The sequence below is a fragment of the Mytilus edulis genome, chromosome 6 (genome assembly GCF_963676685.1).
Source record: "Mytilus edulis chromosome 6, xbMytEdul2.2, whole genome shotgun sequence".
Taxonomy (NCBI): Eukaryota; Metazoa; Mollusca; class Bivalvia; order Mytilida; family Mytilidae; genus Mytilus; species Mytilus edulis.
In genome coordinates, this window is record NC_092349.1 from 49,254,223 (window position 1) to 49,281,284 (window position 27,062).

The window sequence follows — 27,062 nt, forward strand, 5'->3', positions numbered from 1 at the left end:
TTTGCTTGTGGCATGCAAATCAGCATTGTTTCATGTTGATCGACCATCGGTTTTCTTGGAACGTATGCTTAATCATACTACTGTACCGTGCCCAAATGACATATAAACGATTTTTTTTATCAACTGGTTGAACATAAGTTACACAAGTGAAACAAAGTATTTACCTCATTCGGAGGACAAACTTGATGAACAGAACAAGCACCAGGACTTGACACACGGTCACAGACACCGCATGTCTCATACGCGGAAGTTCCTATGTATTGAACAAAATAAGAGACTATGTTACAGCAATTTTGAATTAAGAAACAGCTGAAATGTTTTCATACCAAACCGTACCACGTTAACTGTTCCTGTGGTGCATTAATATTCCAATACACAAGTTGTTGTTTTAGCCAGATTAATATACAAATGTTGAAACATGAACAAAACAATAAATACATCATTAATATGAAGAAGTCAAAGAAATCCAATATCAAAGTAGAAAGAAATCTACAAACATCATACATGTACATATCTTAAAACGTATTATTTTGTCTTCTAGAAATGCCTGTCTCAGAAAGTCGTATATAATGTGTATTATTGGTTAACCCGCATGAATTTATTCAGTTGTTACATTTTGAATATCGTCACAAATAATTGAGAAGCAGAATTCTTACACATGAATTAATTATTGAATGTCTCATATATCTTAAGGGAATGATTATAGCAATATTGTAATGAATGCAAGCGTAAGTATTATGAATCTGCGACTTGTAAACTGCACTTATCTATTATTTTGAATACAGAATGGTGAATAAAATAATAGACAACTTTCGATTTCCGTCAATGGATTTGGTTTAAGTTTACATTCTTCGTGCGTTTAGGGGCGTCGTCACTCCCTTTCTTATGTTGATCGATTGGTTGAAAAAAACATAAGGCTACATTGTACGATTTATTAGACAAATTTAATTCTTATAACCGACATTCAACACTGCTATCATTAAAGAATTGTGATTAAGTACTTATTGAACAAATATTATTTCTAGTTTATCTTGCATAATGACGATCACTACGGCGCTTGGCAAACTTTGATAGAACAGGGATAGATGCAATATCGTGTATCTGGCAAATGATGTAACAAAGTGCAAAATATAGACAAAATTTTCTGGTAATGGATATAACTCGAAAGGAGGCCATTAGAACAATGTGTTATTTGCAGTTTACCGCCAATTTTATACTTGCCCAATTTGCATAGATTTCTGTTACATGGGACACCACTCCTATCAGGCTGTGTGTTACAACACTCGCTACAAGAAATCGATGCCTTCTTTAGTCTCTGTAGCTGAATATCAACATTTCTCTTCCCAACAGCCCCAGATAAGAGACTACATACCTAACAAAACGAGATCAGAAACAACACTAAAATTGGCTTAATTAAGTATGCGCTATTTGGATATATCTACTCCAATGCCACAAAGTGCATGTTTTCCTCATTCAAAGTATGTGCCTCTTACTACTTTAAAGTAATTGTATGAACATTAAAATAAACTAATGATATATATCAGGCTTACTATTTTACGCCAAATGTATGTTTTGTCTACAAGAGAAAAGGAGAACAGGTACAAAAAATAGGACAATGTTGAAGATATATTTCAAAAGGTTTGCCAAATACTAGTAAAGGGAAAAGAATATATTCCCGGAGAAGGAAATACATAACATTACCAAATTCAAAGTTTTTTAACAGTAGATTTATGATAAAACTACATTTGCTTATTTCAAATATCATATGTATTATTTTGTGCAAGTTTTATATTTCACTAGTATTCATATAGAGATTAATACATGGCCTTTTCCATATCGGCCGGGTATCATCGCGAGACCCCCATATCAGCACGAGACGAAGTCGAGGTGATGATTCCCGGGTCGATATGGAAAAGGCCATGTAATAATCGCTTTATCATATACTTCCGACAATTGTTTTATGTATGGCAAATTAACAAATAAAATAACTAAAACAGTCAAAAACTTTATATAAAAGTTAAATTATGAATCCAAAAATACATTATAATTGCCCAACAATAATATCACTACCTTCATATTTATGTATATTACTATTTCTTATAGAGGCATTTTGAAACGTTAAAAATTTGGAAGAGTTTTATGATCATTAAAACTCCTTGTTTGTTGTACTATAAAATGATTCATAATTGTCAATGGCATTTGTTAGCAAGTACTAAACTATCCCACAAAAGTTCCCGTAAATTTTGACGTCGTCATAAAAACATCTGACGTCACAATGGAAAAGTAAACAACCGATACCGGAAATACCGGAAGTAGCTTGCACGAGAGGCACTATTATGGGTTTTGTGCACGAGATGCCCCTGATATGGGTTATCAGACCGGATGGGAAATTATGGCTTGTGTCGCTCATTATAATCCTAGTACCTTTGATAACTAAGTACACATATGCAAAAGCTATCATATCAATGCTAAGTATATGATAAAAACTAGTATTAATCTTTATATTTAAGGAATGACTGTAATATTTTTTCTGTCTATGAAAAAATAAAATAAAAATTTGGTGCACACTGAATAACACCCCATTCACATTAGCATTTTATTTTATCGTTCTAATTTGAATCGATCTAAATAGAACCAGTTAGCGTTCACATTATATTTACTCCAAACGATCTCTATCGGTCTAATCTGAACCACTACGTTCACACTACAATTAAAAACGCAATCGATCTGAACTAATTAACCGTAAAACTGTAAACACTGTGTATAAATAGAAAACAATTAATAAAATGTATGTGTTAACACACTGATACACATACTTGCAAAAAAATGGATGAAGTTATTGTTTCTGTTGAATGTCAAGTTCAAATTTTGATATTTGTGTTCTTCCAGTTTTTATTCATTTTAAAGCAAACAAGAGTAGCAAAGGAGTTGCATAATGAAGAAATGCTGCGGTGCATAAAAAGAAAAAAAAACCAGCAAAACAAAAGAAGACAAAGATTTCGTCAATATATGCTCCGTTTGTTTGCACTTGCCTGTACCCAAAGGTCTGTCCACAGAGGAATATGGGTTAAACCAAGAACTACTGATTTATACCGGGATGTTATGAATTGGACATCAAATGACTGGTATGAAAATATACGTATGTCTCAACAGTCGTTCAATCATATTTGTGATTAGCTCTCTGTGTTTATCGAAAGAAGGACTACGAAATTTCGATCTCCTCATCCAGTTGGAAAACGTGTTATGGTGACACTTTGGCGTCTAGCAACGAATATTGAATTCAGAACATTGGGTCATTTATTTGGGATGGGACGTAGTACAGCCTGTATGATATTTCATGATGTGGTTGATGCAATTAACCCTATTCTTCTTCCCAAGTATTTAAAGTTTCCAACAGGACAAGCCTTGCGGAATACTATCGATGGATTCCGAACAAGATGGGGATTTACTCAGTGCTGTGGGGCAATCGACGGGACCAATACACCAATCATCGCACCAAAAGAACATCATGCGGACTATTACAATAGGAAGTGCCATCACCCTGTACTTTTACAAGCTGTCGTAGATTACAACTATCGATTTACTAACATAAATTTTGGACATGCAGGGAAGCATCATGATGCGCATCTTCTTCGTGAATCATCGGTGTTTCTAAAAGCAAGTGCTGGTGAGCTATTGCCCAATTTGACTGAAAATTTAGACAATGTTGAAGTTCCACCTATTATAATTGAAGATCCTGCCTATCCGTTACTAACATATGGCTGATGAAAGCGTATCCCGGAAACAATTTATCCCAGGAACAAAAGGTTTTCAACTATCGTTTAAGTAGAGCTAGAATGACCGTCGAATGTGCTTTTGGTAGACTTAAAAGTAGATGGCGTTGTCTCATATAAAGATTGGACAATGAAATGTACAGTGTGTCGGGGATTTCTAAAGCCTGCTGCACTTTACATAACATTTGTGAATTGCACGGAGACTTTTTTAAATGAAAATTGGCTTGAAGATATCGACGACAATGTTAATGTGCCAGCAAATCGGAATGACGACAATGCAAATACTGATGCTAAACAAATACGAAAAGCCATAACCAACTGGCTCAAAGATAATTAAAACAATCAGTTATTGAAAGTAGTTGTATTCAAAGCTCACATGTCGTCTATATATTAGTATCAATAAACTTAACGTCAAATATTTGTCATTGATCTAAACTGAACTCGATCAAACATTAATAAATTATTGTAATCATATTTTTTTCAGAAAGACTAATGCACAAAATTTTTTTATTAACAATTATCATTGGAAAACATCAGTATTACTTTTCTTTTTAAATGAGTTAGATAATTGCCTTTCTATGAACATCAGAATTCCATTTGATTTCTCACATTCTTTAAAACATCAGATGTCTGATAATTGCCCATGTTTGATGCTTGCATTGGCTGCATTTCAGTCAGTGTAATGTTGTTGATTCAGAGGACTTGCATTAATTTGTTGAGGCGGTGGTGGAGCTTGTTCCTTTTCAGTGTAGTGCGGTTGATACTGATGACTCAAATTAATAGACGGTGGTGAAGCTTGTTCCTTTTCAATATAGTGTGGTTGATACTGGTGCCTTAAGTTATTAGGCGGATGCGGAGCTTGTTGCATTCTCATTAAATTCATCTGCATTTGCCTAAGGTTTGCCATGAATTGTCGGTCAGCATTCCTGAATCGCTCACCCGTATTTCAGAGGAGTTGATGTTCAAATGTTAGCAAACTTGATGAACAAATTGTGTAAAATTGTCTGTAAAGGGCAATAACTACTTAAGGGGTCAATTAACAATTTTGGTCATTTGACTTTTTTGTAGATCTTACTTTGCTAAACATTATTGCTGTTCACAGTTTATATCTATCTATAATAATATTGGGTTGTTCGATTCGTCTGAAAATTTCAGGTCTGATAGATCTTGACCAATTGAACAATGTTACCTCATGTCAGTTTTGCTCCAAAAGCTTTAGTTTTTGAGATATAAGCCAAAACCTGTATTTGACTCCTGTGTTCTATTATGGCGGTTATGTTTGTCGATGGATCAAAACTTCGGATACAATTTATTAACTAGATACCCTTAGGAACGTTTAGGTAAAGTTTGAAGGTATTTGGCCTAGTAGTTTCAGAGGAGAAGATTTTTGAAATAGTTTACGACGAACCAAAGTGATGGCATAAGCTCACATGGGGCTCTTCGGGCCCCGCTGAGGCTAAAAAAGAATCTAAAAAGGATAAAAAAAATATGCACAAGAAAGTTTGTCGGGCTATATTATCACAGCATATGGCAGATCTCTTTTTTAAAATTTATTGGCATTACTCCACAGCTGCAGTGATGTTCAAATATAGTGATGGTAATCATTTTGCAAAGAATGCTACTCAGGCCTGTGCAAGGAGTTGTCTCAAATATTTATAGCGAAGAAAGAGTTTTTGCTCCGCGTGGAAATCAGTAAAACAACAATAAAAGCGCTGTTACTTTGCTTTTTGCGATTTTCCCTGTAATTTTTTTTTCTCAAGGATGGATAGACCATATCTTTTCTTTATAATTATAGCGCTATAGTTCACCTCTGCTTGTTTGCATTCTAGAAGACCCTGGTCTGGCGGGTGCTGGAGTTTCAGGTCTTGGTGGTCCAGGGAGTTTCCTGGACACGTCACTCGTGTGACTGTCATCTTCGTCTTCAAGTTCTGTGTCTAAATATATAAAGTTTCAATTCATTTTATATGGAATACGAAGTGTGTTCATTCATTAGAAATTAACAATTATAGGTCACTGTACGACCTTCAACAATGCACATACCGCATATTCAGCTATATAAACTAACGGACTAATTTAAGAACAAAAATGAACAAAAAACAAATATGAAACACATCAACAAACGATTACCACTGAATATTAGACTGTAGTTAGCTCCTTGTTTAATATTGATTTTATTTATATGTTCAGATGCTTATCCAGTATATATATGTAGCTCAATCCGCCTCTGTTGTTTAATGTGGTCTACATGCACAGTGATAAATATTCCATACACAACATATATGTTTATGAAATTACAAACGGGATACAAAGAAAAATTGTTCTTTTTTATTTACAATGTAATAATGTTATCACGGAGGATAAGTGCAAAAATGTATTGATATTTCGAATACGCGTTTAAAAATGCAAAAAGGCAAACTAAATACACAAACCTGCAATTGCTTCATATGGATCATTTTCCCCGTCATTATCACTCTCGTCATCCAGGAAAATTAATGAGTCTGATAGTGCGACAGGATTCACAGACGGTCGCGTCCCAAATATGGTGTCCATCTTCTCGTGGTACGGGAACGATGTTCTTTTTCCTCTAGACTTTTATTATGTCTTTTTACTTGGAAGTATTTTGTTTTCAATCTCGTAATCCTCCCTCTACAGTCCTGGGGTGATCTACTAATGTCTAAAATTCTATCCTTCATATCCGTGCAAATTCTCTGGAAAACTTCCAGATTACGTCTTGGGGTGTTTTCTAATTCATTTTGGACTCTTTCAACTCCCTAAAGTTCAATAAAAAGGACCGTTTTCTTCATGGGTCCAAGCTTCAGCCCTTTTATTCTGATCCTCCATTTTGAAAAACACATGTAGTTTTGCCGCTGTACATGCGCATATATTATTTTGTTTTCAATCGTACTAATGTAGATCGATCACATGCATTCACATTTAAAGTTAGATCGGTTCTATTTAGTGGAGTGACAAAGTCGATGAATTTTCAACTTTAATGGACCACTCTACCTGCAGGCTAAATTATACATTTTTGGATAGAGAAATGATTAAAGTTTAATGTTTGCCTGGTCGTAGAATCGAAATATGGGGCAATTTTTTTTAATTTGGGGTTAAAGTGCAGTGGTCGATTTTTTCACCGAAGTACATTTATTTCACACGGGGTTATGAACAATCAAAAAAATAATATCAAATTTGCTTTAATAAACAAAATTTAATTCTTAAATGAAGCAATAAACTGTAACAATTCACTATCCAAAAAAAAATAAATAGAAATGGCGATTTTAAAGAAAATTCAGATCAGCAACAATATGTACACACAAGATAAACATGTTTATGACCTTTAATTGGTATTTTTTTCTTCACATATACATTTTACGATGTATTTCTGATTTATACGTTTTCTCAAATTAAAAGAGAGTAAATTATGCTTCTGGTATGGTATATGCCATTTGTCAGTGGCAAATATTTCACCAAAGGTATGTGAATGAGATCGAAACAATTAATTCCAATGCGTCATTGTTATGTGTACTCCAATAAAAATACATATTGTATGGATAGAAAACCAAACTTTCCCTTATTGCAGGACAGCTATGCATACATGAAACCCATAAAACAAATAAAAAGTGGTCAGTCATAAAGGGCAGTTGCAAATGCAAAACAAAACATACACAAAAACAAAGAACCAAACAAAATACACAGGTTCAAATAATCGCATAGTCGAAGTGATATTAACCACAAAGAAACCAACTGTAATCATTTTGTTAAAAATAATGTCATGAATATATACAGCTTTACATGATTCACTCAGACGCCATTTTCATCGTCATCTTCTTCACTAATTTGAATGTGAGTAAGATAGTTTCTACAACTCTCAGAACCTTCACACGAACAAATAGTTGTACAACCTAGATTTTGCTGGTTGCAGACACAATTTTTATCGCAAGCCTTTTTACCCTTGTATGTGCAAATAAGGTCTTGAAGGAAATCTGCTGACATAGGTCCTTCAAACAAAATCGGTAGTAAACCATATTTACCCTCTTGCCAACCAGAGTTTTTGGGCTGTCTGGTTGCTGGTTTTGCAATGTGTGAATGCATCCAAACTTGCGTCTGTAACATTGCACGGAGGATGTGTTGTAAAAAGGACGCCTCACATGGGGGTAATCTAACAAGATTCATATCTTTTGTTGTGGCAAATTTCACCCTTAACTTGTTCACGTCTTCATGTAAATCACCGAATTTCCTCTTCGGATCGTATAACAAAGCAACAAATTTGCGTCCATCATGAATGGCGGATTCCTGATCTCCCGTTGAAAAACCTATCTGAAGGGATTGGAAATTGTCTGCACTTTTCTGCAAAAATTTGTACATAGACTTCTTTCCGAGACCAAAAAAAGAAGAATTCGTATCGCATCATGTGAGGGCATGTGTGGCTGGCAGTAAATTACAGATTGAGGGTTCAAGTGAGCGACATATATCGTGAACAGGTAGAAAACGCCTTCCACCTTTCAAATTTGATACTGACCCAGTTTGGAACCACATCTTCTCTGTATTTTCAAGTTTAGGAAAATAGTGGACACAGAGCACTAACACATCAGTGTCAGATGACTTTATAATAATACGACCTTTTCTATCATTCGAAAAAATATTGGCATCTGCATACACCGAATGAAGAATCATTCGTGTATCTGCTTCTTCTTGGGTGCTGTATAAGTCAGTACAATTTAACAGGCCATCACAAGAAAATCTCTTGACAATTTCTGATTTTTCAAAAACACCCGCGAGAAACAATTCGGTACCTCCCTCTAAAGGAGACTGTCCAAAATACCGTTCGCAATACTCACCAAGTAATCTGATAAGTGACTGTTTATTTTCTGGATTGTAAAGGAACTTTTTCCAGTCCGGAATTGCTATTCCTTCAATAACCTGATAAACCTTTTGAGCTCCAAATGACAAGGTTCGACGCAATCTTTCCGCAGCTTTGATTGAATGTTTTACATCGTAGCGATCAAAAACATCGACTACTGTTCCAGCATTTAAAAAACACGTTAGAATCATTGTTACATAGTTTCGTAGCAGATCACCAAATGTGTTGCATTTCTTGACATCCATACATTGAATAATTCCCATACCATCACGTATTAAAACTGTATTTGCTGTGTCATAATTTGGAAGATTGAAGGAAGAGCAGATTTCCTCTTCAAGAAGGTGAATTATATCTGATTTGCAACACTTACGCATGGTACCATCATCGTGGAAAAGTACTGAAGGTATTGGACCAATAGGATATGCCAAGATCTTGTCTACTGTAACATCTTCTCGAACATTAGCCAGGGCTAAAGCGCGACGAAATATCATCTCTGGGTTTATATGGGCTTTCACAAAGTCACCCGTTTTACATTTGAGTTTTGAAGTCTTAGTCATATTCTCAAATGTCTTTAGTGGAGACCTCGAAATAGGACTGTAGAAAACACCTTCATTAAAGCAACCTTCGACAAAAGACTTGACCATTTGGTTGCCACGTTCAATAGATTTTAGAAGAGAATCTTGAACGTCTTTTGAGGCTTGCATCCCTGTAGAAATATTGATCAAGTATTTTGGATGATCGGTGATGTTAAATGGATCAGTCATGTTTGAATGCACATAACTAACCAAATCAGACACATTTTGTTCGTCGCGATTCATTGCTGTTGGTTTGTTTTCTTCGTGCTCACCTCATCATTAAATTCTTCTTTCTTTGGAATGCTAAGTAAATAATTAGCAATGCAAGCTCTGTGGTAAAGAGCTTTAGATTTAAATTCTTCCGAAAAAAAAAGTGACTTCAACTGTAAATCACGTTTATGGTCTGCTAATTCACTTATTTTTTGTAGTCTTTCATCACTTTCTAAGTGACGTAGGTTTTTGTCGCGCTTATACGACTTGTGCTTACAGAAAATGCAAGTAGTTCAATCAAACGGCGTGAACATTGATCTGGTCTGAACAGGATGGGAACAACATGGTTGATTCGCATTGAAGTGTCTTTAAGATTGTTAACATCATGCTTTACAAACTTTTCTAAATTGACTCTACTAGTGTAGGATTTGTAACAAGATTTGTGATAACACAATCTTTCAATATCTACATCTGTAAGTGAACTATATTCATCATGAAGTCGACGAAACACGTCATCTTTTCTTGTATTCACAGCATCTAAAAGTGTTTGCTGTCCTTTCGTAGATAAAGAGGAACGTTTTTCAACTGTTGAAACTTGACTTATAATGCAAAGATTCCACTGGTTTGACATACGGCGAATTTTAGCTTGCGAAGCCGTAAGCTTCAATGGGCTACTAAAAGTTGACATTTTCCGGATAAACAACTTTTAAATTATAAAAGACCTATTAATTTGTCAAAGTAAAAACACATTTTAATAACCATTTGACTCAAAATTAATCTGTAACAATTAAACACTAACAATGTTTAATAACCCTATCATACAAAAATATTAATAAAACGACTTTGAAAAGGAATAACTACGAAAAATACTATGAAAAAATGTTGATGTGATTCATCCAGGTAAATCAATCAAAAGTAATAATACTGCGTATCGGTAAAGAATTAAAAATCCGGAAATTCAATGAATTTCATAGCAATGTTTATAAATTGTTAAAAATATAGATATACTCATCCGGATGAGCTGAAGTTGGTCTCATAAGTTTAGAAAATGAAGTTTTATTACTTTTCACATAAAAAACTTTGTAATATATCGATAAATTATGAATTACAAGTTTTGTAACCTCTCCGTTCAAATAAAAAAAAGAGTATGCATTTTTCAAAGGGGATAAAAAAGTTTAAAATAAGGTTCAAGAGAACAAATGTTCATTTTATAATATACATGTGTAGTTACTCTCTTAATAAAATTCAAAATTAAGAGTTTGTGGATAATAAAAATGAAATCATGTTAAAAAATGTTGTTTGAATGCATTTCAAGTTAAAATCGAAAATTCATTTTCTTTTCACTCTCAAAAAAAATTGCACCGTACGAAATGTCTACGACCGGGCAAAAAAGTTAGATTAATGTATTGGCTTTGCAAAAATATAATTTTCAGCCTGCAGGTATGCCGGTCCATTAAACTCGTAAAATAAGCACCTTTTTCGTAATTTGTCACTCCACTAATTTAGATCGATTCAAACTAAACTACCTCTTTTGGTGTTTCAGTTCAGACCGCTTTATTGACCCCGTTTCCGACATATTCGTCAGACTGTGTGTTGAAAAATGCTTTAGAAAGTTTCGCATATTACGAATGTTTGAATATAAATGTGTATGTGTTTACCCTCTCAGTCCAAAACGGGAAATCGGTCACCCATGACAAAATAATGGCCCAAGAGGACTCGGTAATTAATAAAAGAATGTTGAGATTTAGAAAAACACGATATTTAAGCATGGAAATCAACAGAAATCCCCTAAAATTGTCGATAAAATACACACTGCCAATACCCACATTTTCTTTTCTAAATTGAGTTCCTTTTATCCAAATTGTCTTTGATTGATAAGCGACAAATACTTGACTTTAATTTTATAAAACACAATTCTATATTTATTAGTTTTCGCATTTAACCTACATGTTATATACTCCTTTTGGTGTTTTAAAGTGTTCTTTATTATTGCTAGCTGAGTTCCTGCCATGAAGGAGGAAAGTGTTAATTACATTATTATCAAACATAGGGGAAATATTTTATAAACATTTTAGGACTGAAATCGTGTCATTAAACATTATATGGTGCATTATTGACGGACACTTTCAGTCGGCTTCACATAGTTGATAGACGAAATATTTAATTTAAATTTTAACTAAAGCTATTTTAAAACTGAATTAACGATTTATTAATTGCATATCATTTAGTTCAGCGACAAATATTTTATACTTATATTATACAAATAAGGGGATGTGGTTTAACTGCAAATGAGTATGATGAGACAGCAATCAACTAGGTTGAAATGAAGTGAATGTTAGCAATATTGCAGGCAATAGTACGGCCTTTAACAATGAAAACAAAAACACTAGTCGCCTACAGAAGACCCCGAAAGGAAAAATGTAAAACAATTCAATTGAGAAAATGAATGGCCTAATTCATAATAATATATTTGGCTTATTCATACTCGTGTACAAGTATAACAAATAAGTTTAATCATTTAATTGAGAGAAAAAAATGAAATGTTACTGAATTTTAACCTTTACGGAGATGCAACGGGTTCTGTTTTTCAAGGATATGGTATTGCTAGGTTATGAGCAGGGTTTATTCATCTATATTTAGTATTAGCTCAATCAACGTCCATATAGACCCTTTACAGATCCATTTTTTTACATACCAGTTCATGAAATTATTTTGGTATTTTTTGGCCATGTATCTTCCTTGAAATTTTAAAGAGACCAGTCTTTTTTTTCAAGTCTGACTGTTTCGAATTAAACAGAAGCTAATGAGTATTCCATCTATGCTTTGAATGTATTTACTATATTCTCTGTGTATCATATGGTTTTAAACTTAAAACTAATCTTACTATTACTGTTAAACGAATTCTTGTTGCAAGCTTACGGTTTTACATTGATAGTTAAACGGTTGTAAAATATAAGTTACATACAAACATTTATCATAATTGGAACTTGAAGCAATACCTTAGAAACTAAATAATTGCGAAGTATTTTGCATAATCTTCTTACCGTCTTTGACCGACATCCTGCATTGTAGGCAGTAGATAAGTTGGGTAGAATTGTTTTGTCTAAATAACATTCCTGTAAAAAAAAGTTCACAATCGTCACTGTACTCAGCAACGAATATGACAGTTGCCCTCCTCTCGTTCCACTGGTTAATAGTTTTTTCTCATAATTCTTACAATTTTTATCTTGTGTTTTTTTTATTTATTATTATTATTGTTTTTCTACTAACAAATCTAATTCTGACATATATATAAGGGATTGATAATAATGTAACAAATAAAGGTATTCAACATCCACACACAAAGGAATAGGAATGTAATTGGCAAAATGCTATACGCAAATTTATAAAAAAAAATACCAATACGAAACATTATCTAAACAGTTGCATGAGTGGATGAAAGGATGAGCAAGAAACACTCATCCGATAGTATTTTATATCCATTCGGTCCCAAACAGGAAGACAGTATAAAAAAAGAAGATGTGGCATGATTGCCAATAAAACAACTCTCCACAGGAGGCTAAATTACACAAAAATTAACAACTAACGTTCACCGTACGGCCTTGAAAACCCATACCGCAAAGTCAGCTATAAAAGGCCCCGAAATGACAAATATAAAACAATTCACACGAGAAAACTAACGGCCTTATTTGTGTACCAAACAAATATGAACGAAAAACAAATAAAGAACTATATACTTAAACAAACCAACACCAAAACAACATAGCCCGTGATTATGTAAAATAAATATTTCCGCATCGACAAATACATTTCATATGTGGAAAGGTAAAACGTTAAAACAATGATCACTTCATTTTCAAAATCAACAAAAAATTATAAAGAAGAAAATTTGTGAGAGAATTTTTTAGCAAACATGTTTAAGCGGTTTACCAATGTTTTCTTGCATTTTATATAAATATATTTAAAGATTATAGGTTCGCATCGTAAAATTGTTCTTGTTGATAAAATAAATAATCTTTAAAGCTAAATCAGTGGTTTGTGTTACTCAGACTGTGAGTCCTTTTATTTATAGTGTTTTGTAGTCCTTTGTTTGTCCTTTTGTTCTATTTGTTCGTCAATTTTTATCATGACATTATCAGTTTGTCAGTGACTTATGATTTAAAATATCAATGTGGAAGCGTTTTTGCCTCTTATTGTACAAAAGATACATGTATATATATAGAAATAATAGAAATATTAAGATTGCCGATGATCAGGTATAATAATGAATTACCTTACTACAAACCTACCTCATCTGGCCCTTGACACACTGTATGATGTGTCAAACACTTAGAAATGTCTGATACGCTGTGACACGATAGGCAGGTCAGACCTGTAATTATATCATATTTACAAGGTCGGATTTAGGTATCAATTAATTTGTTTTTATGTTCAGAATTTCAGGTGATGTTTTTTTCATATTTTCACGAATGGACACATTAATGCTACGTTTGTTTATTTTCAGTGCATATTGTCAATTCCAAAGGAAGCTGTTAAACCATGATTAACTTATTCAAATTGCAAATTACACTCTTCAAATGGTTTACAGTTGCCAACATTATATGGTTTATCTGAGGTGAAATATTAGTTTAATATTGTATAGACCATCCCGTCCATATTTCCTTGTTTGGTTCGTTACAGAGTATGACATAAACTAGACTATAGCATTTTGTTTTATTGAAATATTTTGTAAATAAAGACTAATAGAAAACCTGTAGGATTACATGAATTTACGGAAACTAATCGTTCCTAATATTTTCTTTTGGTCATGAGGTTGGTCGTCATTTTGTCGATATTTAGATATTATAGTGTATTACCATCATTATCAAATCTTGCGTTTTTATAAAGACATATTTAGATATACCCAAATCTATAATTTTTGTTGTTGTATGATTTACCTCAAGACACATCGATCTGTAAACAAGATAACACTTACGATCGTCGCATAATTGTGCATTGCAAGGTATTCTATTCTTTGGTGCTGTATTACAGCACTGTGCACAGACTACCGACGTCCTCCGTGACCGGCTTATGTCATCTCTTTTCCCTACGGCATTTCCTAACAAATCACACACCTTAAATAGAATAAATAGTTTGTATTTCACAACCACTGATAAGTTTGGTTTCTATTTTAAAATTTTCACATCTTTTTTTTTTAAATTTGCAACGGTTTGATAATCTCGTTTATTGTACTTGTCCCGAAAGTGGAAGATTGTAAGTGCATTCATCCCCGTTCAAAGAAAACCTAAGACTTAACATTTGGTGTTTTCACTTAGCGTGTCACATTTAAATAAAAGCAAAGACTGGTTGATTTGAAGGCAGCATAATGTATTTGACTAGTACAAATGTAGTATGTATGCTTGTGATGCTTGTTATTGGAAACCAAACACCAACAGCATTCGCTAGATACGCGAAATAGAGGTTATCAATATATCGAAATTGTTTGTCAGAACACTAATTGTCGTTTACTTTCTGTATAACATAAATGCTGCCTGACTTATTGATCATCATACATACGTTTTAATTATAATTTTCTATGCTTATCAGATTATTCACATGCAAAATGTAAAAGAATTATCGTGTATACATAAAACAACGCATACCACGTCCACTTGTATTTGAATTTTATCCATCTGATTAGTTCAGCCTTTTTGAACTGATTTTTGTACTTGTACTGTTATAACACTGTCCCATGTTAGGGGAGGGTTGGGATCCCGCTTACAGGTTTAACCCTCCACATTTTGCATGTATGTGCCTGTCCCAAGTCAGGAGCCAGTAATTCAGTGGTTGTCGTTGTTTTATGTTTTTCGTTCATTTTTTTTACATAAACGAATTGAATTGTTTTACGTTGTCATTTCGGGGTCTTTTATAGCTGACTATGCGGTATGAGATATGCTCATTGTTGAAGGCCGTTCGGTGGTCTATATGTATTTATTTCATTTGGTCTCTTGTGAAAAGTTTTCTAATTGTCAATCATACCAAATCATTTTTTTAATATAATACGACATTTTTTTTAAATATAATACGACATACTTTTTTTAATAAGTTTAAAGAAGATGTGGTACGAGTGTCAATGGGATAATTCTCTTTTTACATGTAAATTTTATTATAGAAACATTTGTAAGGGTTCCACGGAACCCAGTGTCTCGATTAATTTTGCTGTTAATCGCAGGCTAAAAAAATGAGTAAAAAAAATAAAAGCAATATTCCTCTTGATACTATCTTTTGTTTGAAAGAAGTTTCTGTCCAAGTTTGGTAAAAATCCAGGATAGTTTTTGAATCTTATAAATGTTTTAAAATATTTAACTGCAGACTGTATGTCATGTTATCTGGAAGAAAAAGTGAGTCCTTTTATAAGTTAAATTCAAAATTTATTTCTAGATACTATCTTATGACCATAAACAAGCTTTTGTCGAAGTTTGGTAGAAATCCAGGATAGTTTAATAAAATTTTAAAAAGTTTAACCACAGAGTGAATTTGTGTGGACGCCGCCGCCGCAGACGACGATGACGACGTCGACGGAATGTTGGATCGCTATGTCTCGCCTTTTTGATAAAGTCAAAAGCTCGACAAAAACATTATAGATCATGTCTTCTAATGGTATTGTTGTTAAGAAAGGTGAAACATAATACAAATTAGTTGGATAATTCTAACCGCATTTGCATTTTCAACAAACTACTTGGAAAAATATTAAATACTAAACTTGTTCAAAGGGTATCTACATGTCTCAATCTTCAAAATCGGTTATCTAAAAATACTACAATCGCTAACACTTTTAACAATAAAAATCGTGGTTACCCTTCTATCGATAAGTGTCATGCCAAAAAATGACTTACATGTCCCCGTCTTTCCACCAACAATACGATAAGGTCCACGTTTAATGGTCGCACATTTTCTTTGAATTTTGAAACTGATATAACTTGAAAAACAAACAGTATTATTTATTTACTCACATGAAACAAACCGGGATGTGGTATTCAGTACGTAGGAGAAACTGGACGATATTTATCTAAACGCACTCAAGAACATCTGTATCGTTTTAAACGACCCAATAAATTCAAAAGCATCATTTACCAACACCTTAAGAAGCACAACCATCCTTTTAAATATTTAGCAGTTCAACCTTTAGAAGTAGTAAATAAGCAGCCTGGTGAATCTCATTTAAAGTTTGTACGATCACGGAAAATAATTGAATTAAATTGGATTAAAAAATTACAGACAGTCTACCCTCTCGGTCTTAATGATAATATCATGGGAATTGGTAATATATCTGTAGGACTCTAAAGTCCGATGGGGACGCTAAAATGCGATGGTCACGCTAAAGTGCGATGGCCTACACTAAAGTACGATGGTTTGATACGCTAAAGTGCGTTTTTCTGCAAATACATCGACGTTATACTATTTCCAAAAATTGATCGCCCTGAAGATCATAAAAAACATTTTATTAAAATAAAGTATGTCAATAAAGGTTTTGATTTTGTAAATATTGCCGGTATATTTAACGACCATTCTGTTAAAGAACAAATTCCTGGATATTTTGACAATACTGAGCTACCCCTTATTTACATTATATTTCCAAGAAATCTACCCGGAAATTTGTGTTTAATTATAGTCAACTGTGTAAAGATGTTAATATCAGTGAAAATACACCTAATTCATGTAATTGTAGTACCTCCGAATATGTTATGGCCCATTTCCCATGTTATAACAGGAGATCTTAACATCGTTGAAGACCGAGAGTTACAATCATTCCTCAGTAAAGGACCTAAATATTGTCCCCCGTCAATTATTAATTGGAATGAGTGTAGTAATATCATCCACGACTCACTCCGTACTTACAATTTGAAATGGATAAAACAGGAAAAAACTTTGGACTCTTTTTTTTTAATTCAGTAATGAACATTGTTGATATACGTATTCAACATTTTAAAGAACATTTTACTATTAACCATAACCACAAAAAACCTATATCTCGTATCAAACATAAACTAAAAGAACTAGGCAAGAAATTTGTTTTTGTCCCGGCCGATAAACCTGCTAATAATATTATTATTGTTTGACGTAAATTTTACATTGAGGTTCTGAAAAAAGAAATCACCAATTCACCAACATTCCAACTGATTCCATTTTCAGAAAACGACATCTGTAACAAACATAAACTTTTAGCTACCGCTTTACAAGCAGAGCCAGATACAATAAAAGTCCCAACTATGTACTGGCTTCCGAAGCTACACAAAACACCTTACAAATATAGATTTATTTCGTCTTCAAGCCATTGTTCCACTACTAAATTGTCTATTCTTCTTACCAGCACACTTGGTACAATTAAAAACCTGATAATAAATTGTTCAAATAAGGCCTTCGAAAATAGTGGAATTAATTACTTTTGGAGTGTCAAGAACTCGTTGGAAGTACTTGATAAATTGCATGCTTATATTGGTGATTTTGAATCTGTTCAAAGTTTGATTTTTCTATCCTGTATACCACATTGCCTCACATTCTCATTAAGAAACAACATCTGATAAACAAATTTAATTAATACTTTTAGATATTTGGATGATATTTTGGCTCTCAATAATGACGACTTCAGTATATATATTAAAGAAATTTATCCCGTTGAACTTACTTTGAATAAAGCTAATACTAACAATGACCACTTCCCTTTCCTCGATCTTGATATCTATATCACTATCGGAAAGCTGAATACTAAAATTTATGATAAAAGAGATGATTTTTCATTTCCTATCGTTAATTATCCATTTTTAGATGGTGACGTTCCCTTGTCACCATCTAACGGTGTTTATATATCTCAACTTGTACGATTCGCTCGTATATGTAACAATGTTTTAGATTTTAACGAGAGAAATCTATGTATTATTGAAAAATTATTACACCAGGGTTTTCGATATCACAAACTAGTCAAAACATTTACTAAATTTTATCATCGGTATAAGGACATCATTCGTAAATATTGCTCAACATGCAGACTTCTTATACGTTCAGGTATTTTACATCCAATTTTTTATGGAAATATTCTTTATAAAGCATAAAGGTGTCAGTATTCACCTCAATAACTAACAAAACCTTTGAATAGACTTATTAAGAAGGGATATAGTTACGATACTGTTGTCAGGTCATTAAAGATTGCATATTTTGGCGTTAATATTGATTCACTTATAGTTATAGGGTCTTAGCATCGGAACTAAACACATTTATTCAAAAACCAGTTGTTGGCATGACACGGGTTATGTTCTTCTCATATATGTTATGATGGTATGATACTAAACCCCTAACGGGAAGAATTGTGCCTCATGTTCATATGATGAAATCATAATCTTTCAGTCAGTTTAATTGAAGTCTGGAGCGGGCATGTCAGTTAACTGCTAGTAGTCTGTTGTTATTTATGTATTATTGTTATTTTGTTTATTTTCTTTGGTTACATCTTCTGACATCAGACTCGGACTTCTCTTGAACTGAATTTTAATGTGCGTATTGTTATGCGTTTCCTTTTTTCATTGGCTAGAGGTATAGGGGGAGGGTTGAGATCTCACAAACATGTTTAACCCCGCCGCATTATTGCGCCTGTCCCAAGTCAGGAGCATCTGGCCTTTGTTAGTCTTGTATTATCTTAATTTTAGTTTCTTGTGTACAATTTGGAAATTAGTATGGTGTTCATTATCACTGAACTAGTATATATTTGTTAAGGAGCCAGCTGAAGGACGCCCCCGGTTGCGGGAATTTCTCGCTACATTGAAGACCTGTTGGTGACCTTCTGCTGTTGTTTTTTCTATGGTCGGGTTGTTGTCTCTTTGGCACATTCCCCATTTCCATTCTCAATTTTATTGTGTAAATGTAATCTTTAGCAATAATGTTGTTTATCTATCATGTCTATGTTGCAAAAAGTCTCGTGTAGATTATGCTTTGTGACATGTTACCACATGCATGTACTTCACCTTGTAGTATTGGACAGAATAGTAATTCAGAAATGAAATAAGGTAATGACTGGTAAAATGTATTTGCATTTGATGTTATAATCCCTGAATCTAGATAAAGTCATTTACTTACCGCTTTTGATCTGCAGCCTGCAGTGTAAACAACAGCAGAATTTTGCAACGTTGTTTTGTCAAAGAAGCATTCCTAAAGAATAACCAAGAAAGACATAAAGGCAATTTTTAAAATAGACACTTCAAATGATTAGAAAGTGTTTGACTGAAGTATCACGTTTTGTATGACCAATAGATATCAATCCTAAATACTTGTCATATCAAGAAATTTTATACCCGTTACCGTATACTGAACATGCTTGCATAGCATAAATCTTAATTCAAAAACAAACCTGCCACCTAACACTTCTAACGCCTACTATAAAGGTAAACATAGCCAAGTCCATCTGATGAAATTAGCCTTTTGCAACTGATTTTTATAGTTAGTTTTTTCATATATATGCTGTACTGTTACTCAACTGTGTACTGGCAAAGGGGAGAATATGAAGTGAAGGGTTTAATTATTTTTTGGTAATGAAATTTTTGACAATTAACCACTTGTATATGATTGAATTTCATCAAAATCTGTAACGTCACTACAGAAACGGGCATAGTGAAAGAATTTGGGATAACTATCAACCGTACGACGGTGACAAAGGATATTTTCGTGTCCAAAAAAGAAACGACTACCAATATGAAACAAGCATCGTCTTTTTTTAAATTGAGAAAACGCTAGTTTCAAAATGTTTTGATTTAAACACTAATCAGTGGAATTTACGCGTTCCTGTTGACATGAAACTGAAATAAAAAAAATGTATTTTCTTGTATATCTTAGTTTCGGGTGCTAAACAGTTTTACATTCATATGTAATTAACTAAACATTTAAATATCTACCTCAAGTCCATCTCGACATTCTACTTTGTGTGTCAAACACCTGGATCTGTCAGATTCGCTATGACAGGAAAAACATGCGAGACCTAAAAATATACTAATGTTAATTTCCTATTTAAAAATTATTCTTGAATATACAGATATCTTAATAAAAAAAACGTGTTAACAATTTTAGCAGTCTCGACATCACTTCTTTTAGAAACTGAAAAATTGAAGTATGATGTCTAATTTTTGTATATGTAAATGTTAACACGAGTAAAATACCATAACGAAAAGAATAATAAGAACACAATACACTGATGTGTCTTCTATATATTCTTCTGAGGACAAATCAATTTTTTTCTAAATCTCAATTCTGATTTGTTTTATAATCGATATGAACTTTTAGGAATGACAATTGACTGATAGGCATATCAGTTAGAGAAAAAAACATATTAACTTTATAATGTGATAATGTATGAAGAACTAAGATAGTGCTCACAGTTTAGAAAAGAGTTCAAAGCAAATTTCAAAGCGTTCAATTTACTGTTATGTTTAATTTTTCTAGGATACTGATACAAAATAAATAAAAGGGAATATTAGCTAGCATACCAGATGAGGTCTTCCATATGATGGACGAAACAGTAGCTAAAAGAACTGAAATGACAAAAAAGCTAAATATGAACATTTGATGACAATACTTTTAAATTGTTGATGAAAAAAGATTAAATCATGCTTCAACAAAACAAATTTATAAAGGCAGTCTCAATCATGATTATCCTCCCAGAGCACATATAATCATTCATGTTGCTGGTTGGGTTCGTGTGGTTGAGTCTTCAGTTTTCTATGTTTTGGTCTGTGTACTGTTGTTCGTCTGTTTGCTTTCATTCGTTTTTAACCATGGCGTTGTCAGTTTCTTTTTTGACTTACATTTCTGAGTTGGAATATCCATTTGGTATCTTTTGCTTCCAATTTAAAAAAAATCCCTGAAAAATTTACACACACATTCTAGACAATAGCATACATGTAGTGTGTATCAATGGTTGAAGATACTACATGAAAATATATCTGGTAATTTTTTGTCACTAGTATATGGTTGTTAAATTTTTCAAACATACCACATCATCATATTTTTATATGTAGAAATATAGATGTTAACACTCCTATAGATATTTTGATATTTTTTCTGTGGGGGAGAAGGTGCTATTGATTCTTTTTTTTGAATGATTGTCTAATTTTAAAAACAATCATCCTTTTTTTTTCTAAAGGAATAAAACTAGATGAAAACAATTTAAATCCTGCTTATTGTCGTCTCTTGTTAATGTCTTTCTCCTTCCGGTCATGTTGACCTAAGATGGCTTTGGCTATTATTTAAGTCCTTTTGATCAGATAGCACTGCAACTGTTTCTGTTGTTATATATTGCTGCTTTTAAATAATGAAATTTGAGCGTACCTTTTGAAAGCTTAAGCAAATTCAGAAACTCGATTCGAACCCAAGAAATGTAAAAAGTGTTGTATTCATTTTTAATGCTTTTCTATACAGCATCTTTAGCAAAAAAGGTAAATCTCTTCCTTTTACTACCCCCTCCTCGCCTTTATCAATTCGTGTTCATTCAATATAAGAACTAACATACTTACATATATACGATTGTACCATTTTGTGAAACCTGAAACTAAACGACAATCCATATGTAAACTTTGATTGGCAGAATAGACTTCAGTTGGAATAAATTTAGAACTCAATTCCCAGCGATATTAAAAAAAATGTTTTAAATTAGTAAACCAACTTATTTTCGCAGATACTTTATTTTGCTTTTAGCCCTTTCTTGTCCATTTCACGGCGAATTAATTTCGCGATTCTCAAATTTACTTGGTGTAGTTATGTACGGACAAATTTAAGTTTTACATGTTCGCGACGATTTATATTCGCAATATTTTTTACTCGCGATAGTCCCAAAAAATAAATCGCTCGCGAAAATTAGTTGGTTTACAATATTCTATTAAATCTGCTTGTATCAGTTAACAAAGGAACATATAAAAACCAGCACTTCCACATTTTGCTTTAAAGGAGTTTAAAATTCACACCAAGTTGAAGCCGTACACGTTTTCCATATAAATTAAATTGTTAAATTGAAGATTTGAGAATGAGGTTTCGATTAAGTTAATTAACATAGAAATGTGATATTTGCACGATGTTTGGTGCTCTATTGACACATATTCTGTTAAAAAAATGTCTTGACTTAGAAAGTTACGAATATTTTCAGGGGTTAAAAAATCCACTAGTCCGACGCCCGGGACTAAATCATTTACGCCTCGGGCAATTAAAATGTGTAATCCGATATGCCGGACGGACTAGTAACAAAAAATTCTTGACGTTTCCAAAATAGAAAGTGAAAAATCCCTTCATCACTATTCTATGTTAGCCATTTCGATTCAACAAAGTCATCCGGGATTCCAAGAATTTGAACTGGTTTGTACAGGTCCTGTTGTACATATTTTTAAAATAGAACAAATAACTCTGGCATGTCTGGGTGGCCTGGTATCATGTGTTGATTGCAATTCTCGTACTTTAAATGTCGATTTCTCATACCATGGCTTGGGGTATTGTACATTGCTTATCGTGCCGAGATTTTCAATTAACGGTATTTGGGGGTATGATGTATTGATTGGTATTGACCTGTCTTGTTGCACAGCTCTTGAGCACGAAACCATGCAACAAAATATTTCTTAATATTTTAGTACGGGAACCTCAGGAACTTCGTCAGTTTCAAAACGAAAAACGGTAGATGAAGGGAGTAACGAGGCGGAAAATCCATCCCCCAAAAATGCTATATACGACAGGGAAAAGCCGCGGAAAAAAATATAGTGTCCAGGACAGCAGGGCTGTCAAGTCTTTAGCGCGAGACTCGCACATGTTCATGCTTATATGGCGGCATTTTCCTTTGATCTATTGTTTTTTTCTCTTTGATCTTTACAATTTAGCCAAAAAATCAAGCATTCAGATCACTTCCTGAAAAGTTGGCAGAACTGGGAAACAATGATTCCCCTGGCAAGGTTGGCTGTTGCTGATGAAAAAAACAGACAATGCTCTGTGAATATTGCCGTTAGTTGCCCCAAGCACGCAAATAAAAAGTCTGCTTTGAATGTGGGAACAACTAAGTTAGGTTTAGCACCAAAAGAATAAAACAGATCAACAAAAATTATCAAATACAGTGTATAATGTCTCCTTCAAAACAAAGGACACCCACTTTGTAATATGCAGCAAACTCTTGATTTTTAAGGTAACAAGGGCTAGCAGGTAAGTTTTGATGGACTAGCAGTTCTTCCAACAAGGCTAGTAAAGTCCTGCTACCAATAAGTCCTGGGATAGTTGTACCAAAAAATTTTAACCCCTGATTTTTTCTAAAAGTGAAACAGTTCTGCAGTAAAACAAAATGGATATAGAAGTATCGAGTATGAATATAATGCGGGTATTCAGCATTGAAATGTGAAGTTTTTTTTATCATTGAAAAAAATAGTTCTATACTGTACTTATTAGTGATGTCATATGTATGACCGAGAATGCGTATCTGTTTAAGGTAAAAAAATAATTAACCTCAACCAATTCTTGGCAAAAAAACGAACGAAGTTCTCTTAATACTTCTATTTTATCATATTAAAAACTTAGCTAAACTTTTTCTATTGCATGTCTAATAAACGTAGTCCTTTGTTTACCTTTATCTAGTACACATATTATCTATTAGATATTAACAGGGGCTGATTGAGAACTCGATAAACTAGGCAACTCTGCACAAAATATATGTTATAATCTTGAATGCGGACGCATGTCTTCGTTAGTCGTTGCTCTATGTCATATCTTCTTGATTATTGTAGGGGGAGGGAGAGTGGTTGGCGTGGAGGATGTAGGCATTCAGTGCTAATGCTTAATATTCTATGGTTTAGGACTACAAGTTGAACGCAATCGGTATTCTTGTTAGCCGTGTTGTTGGTAACTTACATTTTCTGATATCGAATTGTTACTACAAAAACGTTACCACTTGGATATCCCTTCCGAAAACTAGTGTTATAAATTTGATAGCGATCTTTCATTTGATAAAATTTAATAGCCAGTTCATAGACGTTTATTGAAAGTTTGAACAGCGCAAGTAATAATCAATTAATGATAAATGTGCTTTTAATAAACAGTTAACCTGAATATACAATTGTGCAAGCCAGTGCTAAATAGTCTTCCCTCGTTATAAAGTAAAGACTAGAGTAACAATTATGATAAGGTTTGGGAAATAATTTACCTTCAATAGGTCTGTCTTATCAGTTATCACATAAACTTCAATTGTAGAAAAGATAAAGATCAAGTGGAATTCATGACATATAGCTTGATGAAAGATTGGCTTATCAGTTGTGACATTAACTAGCTATATATAGAATTGTAGAAAAGATAAAGATCAAGTGGAATGCATGACAGATAGCTTTATGAAAGATTGGCTAATCAGTTATGACATTAACTAGAATAGTAGAAAAGATAAAGATCAAGTGGAATTCATGACAGATAGCTTGATGAAAGATTGGCTTATCAGTTATGACATTAACTAGAATAGTAGAAAAGATAAAGATCAAGTGGAATGCATGACAGATAGCTTTATGAAAGATTGGCATGTTTAACTATAGGGGTTTTATTTCGTGGGTTTCATTATTGTTGGGTGTGACACGAATCTTCCTGCGTACTGATATTTTGTGAACTTGCATCTAAAAAAAATACTCAGTAATTAATCTAATACAAAACTGTGTACATGTCCTGCATACGCTCATGATATTTGACGCTAGAATCAAACATCTATACTTTCATCTATCTCCCTAAAAGGTCTTGTTTTATATTAATAGGTTGTTGTACAATTTATCAGTATTTTAACACCAGCCTCCTTTTTCTAGTTGATTCAAATTTACTTTCTACAACCAACGAGCTTGAATGTCTAGTTTAGTATTGATTAGTTGTACAATTTATCATCATTTTGTCACCAGCCTCCTTTTTCTAGGTGTTTTAAGTTTACAATCTACAACCAATAGGCTTGAAGATTTATTATGCATCTCATCCTACAGAAAAGTCTATACAATGAATGTCCATTTTGAAAGCAATCTACGTTAAAACTATGTACCTTGCAAAATATTATATCTTTCATTGAATGAAATAAAAAAAATTCTCTACCCGACTAAATGATGAATGTTTTAAATTCCAAAATCAACCCTATTATTAAAAATGTAGATAAAAATGTCTGCTTGATCAGATATTAACTATATATTATTTTCTTGTTGTTAATAGAAATTTACTCTCATTTAACCAAGATGTCAGATATTTAGCCATAATGTTGCAATTTTGTTTGGTGATTTTTTTTTATATTTCTGACAACAAACTAACAAATTTGGTCAAGAGAATTACTCTTTATTATTTTAATTTCGTTAATTGATTTATTTGTAGGTCTTTCGTTGCTATGCATATTTTCGTTCTATCTATCGTAGGTTCAGATAAAAACATAAAATGAATTGGTAAACCATATTTTGCAATTAGACTAATGGTGCAGCTAAAGCATACACATGGCAATTAATTTAATCTACAGCATTAGTAAATAGTTATCAAAGGTACCAGGATTATAATTTTGTACGCCAGACGCGCGTTTCGTCTACATAAGACTCATCAGTGACGTTCATATCAAAATATTTATAAAGCCAAACAAGAACAAAGTTGAAGAGCATTGAGGATCCAAAATTCCATAAAAGTTGTGCCAATTACGGCTAAGGTAATCTATGCCTGGTATTAGAAAATCCTTCGTTATTTCGAAAAAATTAAAGTTTCTTAAAACAGGAAATTTATAAATGACCACGTTATTGATATTCATGTCAACACTTAAGCGATTAAGTGTTGACTACTGGGCAGGTGATACCCTCGGGGACGAAACGTCCACCAGCAGTGGCATCGACCCAGTGGTGTAAATAGTTATCAAAGATACCAGTATTAGGTAAGAAGAAATACATAAAGCGAAACACATGCTCCTATTAATTGTTGATGAATGATATGCCTGTGAACCTTTGTTGAAAGTCTCAACCAATATTGTTTTACCACTCGAGATAAAACAAATTGGTGAAATGTAAAATCACAAAAATACTGAATTTAGGGGAAAATCAAATCGGAATGTCCCTCATCATGGCAAAATTCAAATTACAAAACAACTCAAAAAGAAATTGACAACAACTGTCATATTCCTGACTTGATATTTACTATTTACACCACTGGGTCGATGCCACTGCTGGTGGACGTTTCGTCCCCGAGGGTATCACCAGCCCAGTAGTCAACACTTCGGTGTTGACATGAATATCAATAATGTGGTCATTTTTATAAATTTCCTGTTTACAAAACTTTGAATTTTTCGAAAAACTAAGGATTTTCTTATCCCAGGCATAGATTACCTTAGCCGTAGTTGGCACAACTTTTTGGAATTTTGGATCCTCAATGCTCTTCAACTTTGTACTTGTTTGGCTTGATAAATATTTTGATATGAGCGTCACTGATGAGTCTTATGTAGACGAAACGCGCGTCTGGCGTACTAAATTATAATACTGGTACCTTTGATAACTATTTACACCACTGGGTCGATGCCACTGCTGGTGGACGTTTCGTCCCCGAGGGTATCACCAGCCCAGTAGTCAACACTTCGGTGTTGACATGAATATCAATAATGTGGTAATTTTTATAAATTTCCTG

General features: G+C 33.3%; 1 protein-coding gene across 1 annotated transcript in view; it reads right to left on the bottom strand.

Annotated features, from left to right (window-relative positions):
- The window catches only part of LOC139527828 (uncharacterized), a 28,590-nt gene extending 3,963 nt beyond the window's left edge, over positions 1-24,627 (bottom strand). The window contains exons 1-10 of the mRNA XM_071323506.1: positions 24,601-24,627; positions 21,950-21,984; positions 20,924-20,968; positions 20,336-20,418; positions 19,524-19,595; positions 14,395-14,533; positions 13,709-13,791; positions 12,464-12,535; positions 1,222-1,372; positions 165-253 (exon numbers count right to left, since the gene is read on the bottom strand). Coding sequence (XP_071179607.1) covers positions 165-253; positions 1,222-1,372; positions 12,464-12,535; positions 13,709-13,791; positions 14,395-14,533; positions 19,524-19,595; positions 20,336-20,418; positions 20,924-20,968; positions 21,950-21,968 — 753 coding nt within the window. The 5' untranslated portion in view covers positions 21,969-21,984; positions 24,601-24,627. The remainder of the gene's footprint in view (positions 1-164; positions 254-1,221; positions 1,373-12,463; positions 12,536-13,708; positions 13,792-14,394; positions 14,534-19,523; positions 19,596-20,335; positions 20,419-20,923; positions 20,969-21,949; positions 21,985-24,600) is intronic.
- Between the last annotated feature and the right edge of the window lie 2,435 nt (positions 24,628-27,062).